The 13,883-nt window shown below is 38.4% G+C and overlaps 1 protein-coding gene across 2 annotated transcripts in view; it reads left to right on the top strand.

The window, feature by feature from the left end:
• Nucleotides 1-13,883, top strand: part of XRRA1 (X-ray radiation resistance associated 1) — a 116,793-nt gene that overhangs the window by 45,697 nt on the left and 57,213 nt on the right. For both annotated transcript variants that reach the window (XM_038005467.2, XM_008020148.3), the window contains one exon: nucleotides 40-257. In XM_038005467.2, coding sequence (XP_037861395.2) covers nucleotides 40-257 — 218 coding nt within the window. The remainder of the gene's footprint in view (nucleotides 1-39; nucleotides 258-13,883) is intronic.

The following is a 13,883-nucleotide window of genomic DNA, read 5'->3' as shown; positions in this document are numbered from 1 at the left end:
TTATTGCTATGATTCTATATTCACTTTCCTTAATTGAAGACTGAAGAAGTTAAGCCTGGATGAAAACAGGATTATCCGGATCCCATACCTACAGCAAGTTCAGCTCTCTGACGAGTCAGTGGACTGGAATGGAGGCGGGGGAAGTCCCCAGAAAGAGCCCCAATTCATGCTGCAGTCCAAGCCAAGGATGCTTGAGGACTCAGATGAGCAACTGGATTATACTGTACTGCCCATGAAAAAGGATGTTGACCGGACAGGTGAGTGACACCCCTTGTTCCAGAAATTCTAGCCTCATAGTGGAAATACACTTCTGAGAGTTTATTCTGAAAGTCTCACTTGGTCACGATGAATATCACGAATTGAATTTGTGGATTCTTTGTCAAGGATTTTTGCATCTATGTTTGGGAGAGGTGTTGGTGTATTGATTTCTTTTGTTACAGTATTCTTGTTAGGATTTATAATCAAGGTTATGCTTGCCTGATAAAATGTGTTTGGAAGTGTTCATTTTTTTCCATTTCCTAGGAAAGTTTATATACTATTATTATTTTCTCCTTAAAGTTTGGAAGAATTCACCATGAGACCACCTGAGCCTGGAGTTTTCTTTGTAGAATGAGGTTGAAATTATGCAACTTTAGAAGGTTGGAAGAGGTGCTCCTGACACCTGAAATTTAGACCTCTGGGTAAGAGGTGCTGCTTGGCTCTTGGTGTCTCTGAGCTGTGATGGGCTTTGTGTAGCTGAGAAGAGGATACTGGCCAGCTGGTGCTGGTACCTATGGAGGAGTCACAGTGAAGCTAGTTTATAAAAGTTGGAAAAACTGCAAACTAGATTCAGCTACTGCTGAGGAAAGACTTGCTAGACTACAGCAAAAACAAAACAAACCAAAAATCACATTACTCCAGTGGCATTCACAGGAATCACAAGCAGTCAGGAAACCCATGGGAAGCAGATAGGAAGAGATAAGCCCCTTTTTCCTCTTCCAGCTTTGCAGTCTCCCTTTAGCACCACCCATATTGTCAGAGTCTAACAGGAAACCAGTGGTCAAAGCAGAAATATGGTTTTGAGAGCCTCAGCTCCAGCATTCCAAAGCAGAATAAAGAAAGATGAATTTCCAAGTTAAAAATATTAATAACTGGCCAGGCACAGTGGCAGTTATTTTGGAAGGCCAAGGCTGGAGAATTGTTTTGAGGCCAGGAGTTTGAGGCTGCAGTGAGCTATGATCACGCCACTGCCCTCTGGCCTTGAGGACAGAGCAACACCCTATCTCTATAAAAAATTAAAAATTAGCTGGGTGTGATGGCATGTGCCTGTAGTCCTAGCTACTGGGGGCTGAGACAGGAGGATCCCTTGAGGCTGCAGTGAGCTATGATCACGCCACTGCTCTCTGACCTGCATGACAGAGCGAGACCCTATCTCTATAAAAAATTTAAAAATTAGCTGGGTGTGATGGCATGCACCTGTAGTCCTAGCTACTGGGGGCTGAGGCAGGAGGATCCCTTGAGCCTGCAGTGAGCTATGATCACACCACTGCTCTCCAGCCTGGGCAGCAGAGTGAGAGACCCTGTCTCTAAAAATAATAATAATAACAACTTAATAAAAGGCACAATTATGTTATTCAGATTCTCCCTAAAATAATTTTCTGTCTACTTAGTTTGTTAACTTTGGAAATAGGTATATTAAAGTCTATCCCCACTATTGTAGATTTGTCAGCATCTCCTTGCATTTCTGGCATTTTTTTTACTATGAAGTTGGTTTGGTTCTCTGTTATTAGGTTTATGACTTTTATCTTGGTAGATTATGTATTTTAATCATTGTAAAATATCCCAGGTAGATAACTAATTTTGGTTTTGACTTGGGCCTCTGTTTTGTTTGATATATTTATTTTAGGATATCTTAAAAACAGTATAGTACTGCATATTTTTCCTAATATGAGTCTTAATGAGTCTTTTTTCATAGAAGAATTTAACTCACATGGTGATTATTGATATATTTCACCTTATTTCTACTATTAGTGTGTTTTCTATTTACTTATGCTTTTTCTTCTTGTGAGCACTAAGTTTTCTTTCCATTCCAATCTTTTCACTAATCGTTTAAAGAAAGAAATCTCATGTCTAGATCTCTAATGGTTACCTTAAAACTTTTTTTTTTTTCTGTTTAGAGACAGGGTTTTACCCTATCACCCCAGGCTGAAGTGCAGTGACACGACTGTGCTCAAACTGTTGTTGAACTCTGGGGCTCAAGTGATCCTCCTGCCTCAGCCTCCCAAGTAGCTGGGACCACTGCACCTGGCTATTACCCTAAAACTTTTAATTCACATTTTAAAACTCACTTTTGTCTATCAACACCTATAATCAACCAAATACATGTCTTCTTTTTTAATAAGAAAATGTTAATATGCATGTATCTATAAAGCCACCCTACTCCCATCACTTCCCATAATGTAATAAACTCTAACAACAATTCAGATTGGTTTTAATTTTTTTAATTATGTATCAATGATTCTTTAGACTGAAAGATTGAACCTCATTCTTGGGTTCTTTATCATGTGTACATATGTGTAACTTAGGAGCAGAGACTTCTGTTTACAATACAACTCAGGTCCTAATACAGTATAATTTTTAATCTCTTCAAAGTTCTTCTTGCCCTCTTACTTGTTTTCTTTCATCCTTAATTCCTATTCCCATATCTTATTTTCATATAAATGTCTACTCTTATCTTGGATATATTTTCCTGGATATATGTATTTATCTTTGTAAAATATATTTAAGACTTTTCCTTCTTGCTGTATTTTTTTTTTTTTTTTTTTTTGAGATGGAGTCTCGCTCTGTTGCCCAGGCTGGAGTGCAGCGGCAGTCTCCACTCACTGCAAGCTCTGCCTCCAGGGTTTACGCCATTCTCCTGCCTCAGCTTCCTGAGTAGCTGGGACTACAGGCGCCCGCCACCACGCCTGGCTAATTTTTTGTATTTTCAGTAGAGACGGGGTTTCACTGTGTTAGCCAGGATGGTCTCGATCTCCTGACCTCATGATCTGCCCGCCTCAGCCTCCCAAAGTGTTGGGATTACAGGCGTGAGCCACCGCGCCCAGCCTAGTTATTGACTTTTAACTAATGCTTAGTATTCTACAGTATATGCTCTAAACACATTTCACACATCTCTTCCATTACTGATGAACACTTAGGTTGCTTATAACTCTCTTACTACAAATAGTAGTACAATGAACAACCTTATGAACATCTTTTGCATATACCACTGTGCCAGGGTTTTCCTGAAATATTTACCCAGAAGTGGAATTGATGGATGACAGAGCATGTATATATGTAGTTTTAAAAATTACCACCTGATTGTTCTTCAAAATAGTTGCTTCAGTGTACCCTCACACAAGTAGTACATAAGGGTTCTTGTCTTCCTATGTCCTTATCAATATTTGGTATTATCTTACTTTATAATTTTTCTAAATTTCATTATTCTGGTAGGTGTAAAGTGATATTTATCTTTAAAAACTTTTTAGTTTATAATTTCTGTGGGTACATAGTAGGTGTATATATCTATGGGGCACATGAGATATTTTGGTACAGGCATATAATAAACTCTTTTAGGTATTTTTAAATGTATAGTTAAAGTATTATTGACTATAAGCCCCCCTTTTATGCTACCAAATACTAGGTCTTATTCATTCTTTCTATTTTTTTTTTTTATGTCAATTAGCCATCCCCACCTCTCCCCCAGGCCCCCACTATCCTTCCTAGCCTCTGGTAACCATCTTTCTACTCTCTGTGTCCATGAGTCCAATTGTTTTGATTTTCAGATCCCACAAATAAGTAAGAATATGCAATTTTTGTCCTTCTGTGCCTGGCTTATTTCACTTAACCTAAGGGCCTCCAGTTCCATCCATGTTCTTGCAAATGATAGAATCTCGTTCTTTTTAATGGCTGAATAGTATTCCATTGTATATATGTACCATATTTTCTTTATCCATTCATCTGTTGATGGATATGTAGGTTGCTTCCAAATCTTGGCTATTGTGAACACTGCTGCAACAAACATAAGAGGGCAGATATCTCTCTGATATACCGATTTCCTTTCTTTTGGGTATATACTCAGCATTGGGATTGCTGGATCATATGGTAGCTCTAGTTTTAGTTTTTTGAGGAACCTTCAAACTGTTCTTCATAATGGTTGTGCTGATTTACATTCCCAGCAACAGTGTACGAGGGTTCCCTTTTCTCCACATCCTCACCAGCTTTTGTTATTGCCTGACTTTTAGATAACAGCCATTTTAACTAGGATAAGATGATATCTCATTGTAGTTTTGATTTGCATTTCTCTGATGGTCAGTGTTGTTAAGTACCTTTTGATATGCCTGTTTTCTATTTGAATGACTTCTTTTGAAAAATGTTTATTCAGATCTTTTGCCCATTTTTTAGTCAGATTATTAGATTTTTCCCTGTGGAGATGTTTGAACTCCTTATATATTCTGATTATTAATCCCTTGTCAGATGGGTAGTTTGCAAATGTTTTCTGTCATTCTGTGGGTTGTCTCTTTGTTGATTGTTTCCTTTGTTGTACAGAAGCTTTTTAACTTGATGTGATCCCATTTGTCTATTTTTGCTTTGGTTGCCTGTGCTTGTGGGATATTACTACTCAAGAAAATTTTGCCCAGACCAGTGTCCTGGAAAGTTTCCTCAGTGTTTTCTTGTAGGTGTTTCATAGTTTGAGGTCTTATATTTAATTCAAATAAAAGGCAAGAGATGGAGTCAAGTTTAATTCTTCTGCATATGGATATCTTGTTATCCTAGAACCATTTATTGAAGAGACTGTCTTTTTCCCAGTGTATGTTCTTGGCATCTTTGTCGAAAATGGGTTAACTGTAGGTGTGTGGGTTTATTTCTAGGTTCTCTATTCTGTTCCCTTGGTCTATGCGTCCATTTTTATGCCAGTAGCATAGTGTTTTGGTTGCTATAGCTTTCTAGTTTAATTTGAAGTCAGATAATGCGATTCCTCTAGTTTTGTTCGTTTTGCTCAGGATAGATTTGGCTATTCTGGGTCTTTTGTGGTTCCATATAAATTTTAAGATAGTTTTTTTCTATTTCTGTGAAGAATGTCATTGGTATTTTGATAGGGATTGTATTGAATCTCTGAATACTTTCAGTACTATGGACATTTTAACAATATTGATTCCTCCAATCCATGAACATGGAATATCTTTCCATTTTTATGTGCCTCTTCAATTTCTTTCTTTGGTGTTTTATAGTTTTTATTGTAGAGATCTTTTACTTCTTTTGGTTAATTCCGAGGTATTTACTTTTATTGGTGGCTGTTGTAAATGGGATTCCTTTTTTATTTCTTTTTCAGATTGTTCACTCTTGGCATATAGAAATGCTGCCAATTTTGTATGTTGACTTCAGGTCCTGAAACTTTACTGAATTTGCTTATCAGTTCTAATCATTTTTTGGTAGAGTCTTTAGGTTTTTCCAATATAAGATCATATCATCTGCAAACAAGGATAATTCAACTTCCTCCCTTCCAGTTTTGATCCCCTTTATTTCCTTCTCTTGTTTGATTGGTCTAGCTAAGACTTCCAGTAATCAGTTGAATAATGGTAGTAAAAGTTGTCATGTTCCAGATATAAGAGGAAAGGCTTTCAGTTTTTCCCCATTTAGTACGATACTATGTGTCTGTCATATATAGCTTTTAATATGTTCAGCTGTGGTTCTTCTACACCTAGTTTTTTGAGGATTTTTATTATGAAGGGATGTTGAACTATATCAAATGCTTTTTCAGCATCAATTGAAATGATCATATGGTTTTAGTCCTTCATTCTGTTAATGTGATGTATCACATTGATTGATTTGTGTGTGTTGAAACATGCTTGCATCCTTGGGATAAATCCCACTTGGCCATAATGAATGATTTTTTTTTTTTTCTTGAGATGGAGTTTCACTCTTGTTGCAGTGACACGATCTTGGCTCACTGCAACCTCCACCTCCCGGGTTCAAGTGATTCTCCTGCCTCAGCCTCCTGAGTAGCTGGGATTACAGGCATGCACCACCATGCCCGGCTAATTTTGTATTTTTAGTAGACACGGGTTTTCTCCATGTTGATCAGGCTGGTCTCGAACTCCCAACCTCAGGTGATCTGCGCACCTTGGCCTCCCTGAGTGCTGGGATTACAGGCACGAGTCACTGTGCCTCGCCGATGAATGATCTTCTTAATGTACTGTTGAATTTGTTTTGCTAGTATTTTGTTGAGGATTTTTGCATCAATATTCATCAGATATATTGGCCTGTATTATTATTATTATATTTATTTATTTATTTTATTGATTTTTTTGAGACTGAGTTTCGCTTTTGTTGCCCAGGCTGGACTGCAGTGGCGCTTTCTTGGCTCACTGCAACCTCCGCCTCCTGGGTTCAAGAGATTCTCCTGCCTCAGCCTGCTGAGTATCTGGGATTACAGGTACCTGCCACCATGCCTGGTTAATTTTTTGTATTTTTAGTAGAGATGAGGTTTCACCATGGTGGCCAGGCTGGTCAGTATTTTTTTTTTTTTTTTAATGTGTCTTTCTCTGGTTTTGGTATCAGGGTAATGCTGGCCTCATAGAATGAGTTTGGAAGTATTCCCTCCTCCTTTATCTTTCCGAACAGTTTGAATAGGATTGGTATTAGTTGTTTAAATGTTTGGTAGAATTCAGCAGTGAAGCCATGATGTCTCAGGCTTTTCTTTACTGGGAGACTTTTTATTATGGCTTCAATCACATTACTTGTTATTGGTCTGTTTAGGTTTTGAATTTCCTCATGACTCAATCTTGGCAGGTTGTATGTGTCTAGAATTTATCCATTTATTCTAGATTTTCCAATTTATTGGCATGTAGCTGCTCATAGTAGCCACTTACGATCTTCTGAATTCCTGCATAACAGCTGTAATATCTCCTTTTCCATCTTTGATTTTATTTATTTGGGTCTTCTCTTTTTTTCTTGGTTAGTCTAACTAAAGGTTTCTGAGTTTTGTTTATCTTTTCAAAAAACCAACTTTTTGTTTCATTAGTCTTGTGTAATGTTTGCTTGATTTCAAACCAACTTTTTGTTTCATTGGTCTTGTGTAATGTTTGCTTCATTTCAAATTCATCTATTTGTGCTCGGATCTTTATTATCTCTTTTGTTCTACTACTTTTGGGTTTGGTTTGCTCTTGCTTCTCTAGTTCTTTAAGATGCATCATTAGGTTATTTATTTGAAGTTTTTCTAGTTTTTTTATGTAGGCACGTGGAGCTACAAATTTTCCTATTAGTACTGTTTTTGCTGTATCCTATATGTTTTGATATGTTGTATCCATTATCATTTGTTTCAAGAAAGTTTTAAAATTTCCACCTTAATTTCTTCATTTAGTAGCATATTGTTTAATTTCTATGTGTTTGTATAGTTTCCAAAATTCCTCTTGTCATTGATTTCTAATTTTATTCCATTATGTTTAGAGAAGATGTTTGATATTATTTCAAGATTTTTTAAAAAATGTTTTAAGACTTGTTTTGTGACCTAACATATGGTCTATACTTGAAAATGATCCATGTGCTAAGGATAAAAATGTGTATTCTGAAGCCATTGGATGAAATGTTCTGTAAATATCTATTAAGTCCATTTTTGCTACCATGCAGATTAAGTCCAATGTTTCTTTGTTGATTTTCTGTCTGGGAGATCTGTCCAATGCTGAAAATGGGGTGTTGAAGTCTCCAGCTATTACTGTATTGGCTTCTATCTCCAATAATACTTGCTTTATATATCTGGGTGCTTCAGTGTTGGGTGCATGTATATTTGTAATCACTATATCTTCTTGCTGAATTGACCCCTTTATCATTATATAATTATCATCTTTGTCTCTTCTTATAGTTTTTGTCTTGAAATCATTTTGTCTGATATAAGTATAGCTATTCCTTCCCCCTTTTGGTTTCCATTTGCATCGAATATCTTTTTCCATCCCTTTATTTTTAGTCTACGTGTATCTTTTTAGATGAAGTGTGTTTCTTGTAGGCAGCAAATTAGTGGGTCTTGTTTTTACATACATTTAGCTACTTTGTCTTTACTGGAGAGTTTAGTTATTTACATTTACTGTTAGTATTAAGCAGGGACTTACTCCTGCCATTTTGTTGTGTTTTCTTGTTTTGTGGTCTTCTCTTCCTTCTTTCCTTCCTGTCTTCCTTTTACTGAAGGTGATTTTCTCTGGTAATATGTTTTAATTTCTTTTTATTATTATTATTATTATTATACTTTGAGTTCTAGGGTACATGTGCATAACGTGCAGGTTTGTTACATATGTATACTTGTGCCATGTTGGTGTGCTGCACCCATCAACTCGTCAGCACCCATCAACTCGTCATTTACATCAGGTATAACTCCCAATGCAATCCCTCCCTCTCTCCACGATAGGCCCCAGTGTGTGATGTTCCCCTTCCCGAGTCCAAGTGATCTCATTGTTCAGTTCCCACCTATGAGTGAGAACATGCAGTGTTTGGTTTTCTGTTCTTGCGATAGATTGCTGAGAATGATGGTTTCCAGCTGCATCCATGTCCCTACGAAGGACACAAACTCATCCTTTTTTATGGCTCCATAGTATTCCATGGTGTATATGTGCCACATTTTCTTAATCCAGTCTGTCACTGATGGACATTTGGGTTGATTCCAAGTCTTTGCTATTGTGAATAGTGCCGCAATAAACATACGTGTGCATGTGTCTTTATAGCAGCATGATTTATAATCCTTTGGGTATATACCCAGTAATGGGCTGGCTGGGTCATATGGTCCTTGTAGTTCTAGATCCTTGAGGAATCGCCATACTGTTTTCCATAATGGTTGAACTAGTTTACAATCCCACCAACAGTGTAAAAGTGTTCCTATTTCTCCACATCCTCTCCAGCACCTGTTGTTTCCTGACTTTTTAATGATCGCCATTCTAACTGGTGTGAGATGGTATCTCATTGTGGTTTTGATTTGCATTTCTCTGATGGCCAGTGATGATGAGCATTTTTTCATGTGTCTGTTGGCTGTATGAATGTCTTCTTTTGAGAAATGTCTGTTCATATCCTTTGCCCACTTTTTGATGGGGTTGTTTGTTTTTTTCTTGTACATTTGTTTGAGTTCTTTGTAGGTTCTGGATATTAGCCCTTTGTCAGATGAGTAGATTGCAAAAATTTTCTCCCATTCTGTAGGTTGCCTGTTCACTCTGATGGTAGTTTCTTTTGCTGTGCAGAAGCTCTTTACTTTAATGAGATCCCATTTGTCAATTTTGGCTTTTGCTGCCGTTGCTTTTGGTGTTTTAGACATGAAGTCTTTGCCCATGCCTATGTCCTGAATGGTACTACCTAGGTTTTCCTCTAGGATTTTTATGGTATTAGGTCTAACATTTAAGTCTCTAATCCATCTTGAATTAATTTTCGTATAAGGAGTAAGGAAAGGATCCAGTTTCAGCTTTCTACTTATGGCTAGCCAATTTTCCCAGCACCATTTATTAAATAGGGAATCCTTTCCCCATTTCTTGTTTCTCTCAGGTTTGTCAAAGATCAGATGGCTGTAGATGTGTGGTATTATTCCTGAGGACTCTGTTCTGTTCCATTGGTCTATATCTCTGTTTTGGTACCAGTACCATGCTGTTTTGGTTACTGTAGCCTTGTAGTATAGTTTGAAGTCAGGTAGCGTGATGCCTCCAGCTTTGTTCTTTTGACTTAGGATTGTCTTGGAGATGCGGGCTCTTTTTTGGTTCCATATGAACTTTAAAGCAGTTTTTTCCAATTCTGTGAAGAAACTCATTGGTAGCTTGATGGGGATGGCACTGAATCTATAAATTACCTTGGGCAGTATGGCCATTTTCACGATATTGATTCTTCCTATCCATGAGCATGGTATGTTCTTCCATTTGTTTGTGTCCTCTTTTATTTCACTGAGCAGTGGTTTGTAGTTCTCCTTGTAGAGGTCCTTTACATCCCTTGTAAGTTGGATTCCTAGGTATTTTATTCTCTTTGAAGCAATTGTGAATGGAAGTTCATTCCTGATTTGGCTCTCTGTTTGTCTGTTACTGGTGTATAAGAATGCTTGTGATTTTTGCACATTAATTTTGTATCCTGAGACTTTGCTGAAGTTGCTTATCAGCTTAAGGAGATTTTGGGCTGAGACAATGGGGTTTTCTTTTTTTTTTTTTTTTTTTTTTTTTGAGACGGAGTCTCACTCTGCCGCCCAGGCTGGAGTGCAGTGGCCGGATCTCAGCTCACTGCAAGCTCTGCCTCCCGGGTTCACGCCATTCTCCTGCCTCCGCCTCCCGAGTAGCTGGGACTACAGGCGCCCACCACCTCGCCCAGCTAGTTTTTTGTATTTTCAGTAGAGACGGGGTTTCACCATGTTAACCAGGATGGCCTCGATCTCCTGACCTCGTGATCCGCCCGTCTCGGCCTCCCAAAGTGCTGGGATTACAGGCTTGAGCCACCGCGCCCGGCCGACAATGGGGTTTTCTAAATATACAATCATGTCATCTGCAAACAGGGACAATTTGACTTCTTCTTTTCCTAACTGAATCCCCTTGATTTCTTTCTCTTGCCTGATTGCCCTAGCCAGAACTTCCAACACTATGTTGAATAGGAGTGGTGAGAGAGGGCATCCCTGTCTTGTGCCAGTTTTCAAAGGGAATTTTTCCAGTTTTTGCCCATTCAGTATGATATTGGCTGTGGGTTTTTCATAAATAGCTCTTATTATTTTGAGGTACGTTCCATCAATACCGAATTTACTGAGCATTTTTAGCATGAAGGGTTGTTGAATTTTGTCAAAAGCCTTTTCTGCATCTATTGAGATAATCATGTGGTTCTTGTCTTTGGTTCTGTTTATATGCTGGATTATGTTAATTGATTTGCGAATGTTGAACCAGCCTTGCATCCCAGGGATGAAGCCCACTTGATCATGGTGGATAAGCTTTTTGATGTGTTGCTGAATCCGGTTTGCCAGTATTTTATTGAGGATTTTTGCATCGATGTTCATCAGGGATATTGGTCTAAAATTCTCTTTTTTTGTTGTGTCTCTGCCAGGCTTTGGTATCAGGATGATGTTGGCCTCATAAAATGAGTTAGGGTGGATTCCCTCTTTTTCTATTGATTGGAATAGTTTCAGAAGGAATGGTACCAGCTCCTCCTTGTACCTCTGGTAGAATTCAGCTATGAATCCATCTGGTCCTGGACTTTTTTTGGTTGGTAGGCTATTAATTATTGCCTCAATTTCAGAGCCTGCTATTGGTCTATTCAGGGATTCAACTTCTTCCTGGTTTAGTCTTGGAAGAGTGTAAGTGTCCAGAAAATTATCTATTTCTTCTAGATTTTCCAGTTTATTTGCATACAGGTGTTTATAGTATTCTCTGATGGTAGTTTGTATTTCTGTGGGGTCGGTGGTGATATCCCCTTTATCATTTTTTATTGTGTCAATTTGATTCTTCTCTCTTTTCTTCTTTATTAGTCTTGCTAGCGGTCTGTCAATTTTGTTGATCTTTTCAAAAAACCAACTCCTGGATTCATTGATTTTTTGGAGGGTTTTTTGTGTCTCTATCTCCTTCAGTTCTGCTCTGATCTTAGTTATTTCTTGCCTTCTGCTAGCTTTCGAATATGTTTGCTCTTGCTTCTCTAGTTCTTTTAATTGCGATGTTAGGGTGTCAGTTTTAGATCTTTCCAGCTTTCTCTTGTGGGCATTTAGTGCTATAAATTTCCCTCTACACACTGCTTTAAATGTGTCCCAGAGATTCTGGTATGTTGTATCTTTGTTCTCATTGGTTTCAAAGAACATCTTTATTTCTGCCTTCATTTCGTTATGTACCCAGTAGTCATTCAGGAGCAGGTTGTTCAGTTTCCATGTAGTTGAGCGGTTTTGATTGAGTTTCTTAGTCCTGAGTTCTAGTTTGATTGCACTGTGGTCTGAGAGACAGTTTGTTATAATTTCTGTTCTTGTACATTTGCTGAGGAGTGCTTTACTTCCAATTACGTGGTCAATTTTGGAGTAAGTACGATGTGGTGCTGAGAAGAATGTATATTCTGTTGATTTGGGGTGGAGAGTTCTGTAGATGTCTATTAGGTCTGCTTGCTGCAGAGATGAGTTCAATTCCTGGATATCCTTGTTAACTTTCTGTCTCGTTGATCTGTCTAATGTTGACAGTGGAGTGTTGAAGTCTCCCATTATTATTGTATGGGAGTCTAGTCTCTTTATAAGTCTCTAAGGACTTGCTTTATGAATCTGGGTGCTCCTGTATTGGGTGCATATATATTTAGGATAGTTAGCTCTTCCTGTTGAATTGATCCCTTTACCATTATGTAATGGCCTTCTTTGTCTCTTTTGATCTTTGATGGTTTAAAGTCTGTTTTATCAGAGACTAGTATTGCAACCCCTGCTTTTTTTTTGTTCTCCATTTGCTTGGTAGATCTTCCTCCATCCCTTTATTTTGAGCCTATGTATGTCTCTGCATGTGAGATGGGTCTCCTGAATACAGCAGACTGATGGGTCTTGACTCTTTATCCAGTTTGCCAGTCTGTGTCTTTTAATTGGAGCATTTAGTCCATTTACATTTAGGGTTAATATTGTTATGTGTGAACTTGATCCTGCCATTATGATATTAACTGGTTATTTTGCTCGTTAGTTGATGCAGTTTCTTCCTAGCCTTGATGGTCTTTACATTTTGGCATGTTTTTGCAATGGCTGGTACCGGTTGTTCCTTTCCATGTTTAGTGCTTCCTTCAGGGTCTCTTGTAAGGCAGGCCTAGTGGTGACAAAATCTCTAAGCATTTGCTTATCTGTAAAGGATTTTATTTCTCCTTCACTTATGAAACTTAGTTTGGCTGGATATGAAATTCTGGGTTTAAAATTCTTTTCTTTAAGAATGTTGAATATTGGCCCCCACTCTCTTCTGGCTTGTAGAGTTTCTGCCGAGAGATCTGCTGTTAGTCTGATGGGCTTCCCTTTGTGGGTAACCCGACCTTTCTCTCTGGCTGCCCTTAAGATTTTTTTCCTTCATTTCAACTTTGGTGAATCTGGCAATTATGTGTCTTGGAGTTGCTCTTCTCGAGGAGTATCTTTGTGGCGTTCTCTGTATTTCCTGGATTTGAATGTTGGCCTGCCCTACTAGGTTGGGGAAGTTCTCCTGGATGATATCCTGAAGAGTGTTTTCCAACTTGGTTCCATTTTCCCCCTCACTTTCAGGCACTCCAATCAGACGTAGATTTGGTCTTTTTACATAATCCCATACTTCTTGCAGGCTTTGTTCATTTCTTTTTCTTTTTTCTTTTGGTTTCTCTTCTCGCTTCATTTCATTCATTTGATCCTCAATCGCTGATAGTCTTTCTTCCAGTTGATCAAGTCGGTTACTGAAGCTTGTGCATTTGTCACGTATTTCTCCTGTCATGGTTTTCATCTCTTTCATTTCGTTTATGACCTTCTCTGCATTAATTACTCTAGCCATCAATTCTTCCACTTTTTTTTCAAGATTTTTTGTTTCTTTGCACTGGGTACGTAATTTCTCCTTTAGCTCTGAGAAGTTTGATGGACTGAAGCCTTCTTCTCTCATCTCGTCGAAGTCATTCTCCGTCCAGCTTTGATCCGTTGCTGGCGATGAGCTGCGCTCCTTTGCCGGGGGAGATGTGCTCTTATTTTTTGAATTTCCCGCTTTTCTGCCCCGCTTTTTCCCCATCTTTGTGGTTTTATATGCCTCTGGTCTTTGATGATGGTGACGTACTGATGGGATTTTGGTGTAGGTGTCCTTCCTGTTTGATAGTTTTCCTTCTAACAGTCAGGACCCTCAGCTGTAGGTCTGCTGGAGATTGCTTGAGGTCCACTCCACACCCTGTTTGCCTGGGTATCAGCAGCAGAGGCTGCAGAAGAT

Source organism: Chlorocebus sabaeus, chromosome 1 (genome assembly GCF_047675955.1).
Source record: "Chlorocebus sabaeus isolate Y175 chromosome 1, mChlSab1.0.hap1, whole genome shotgun sequence".
Lineage (NCBI taxonomy): Eukaryota > Metazoa > Chordata > Mammalia > Primates > Cercopithecidae > Chlorocebus > Chlorocebus sabaeus.
The sequence above is the reverse complement of the archived record's forward strand: the minus strand, read 5'-3'. Positions and strand labels throughout refer to the sequence as shown.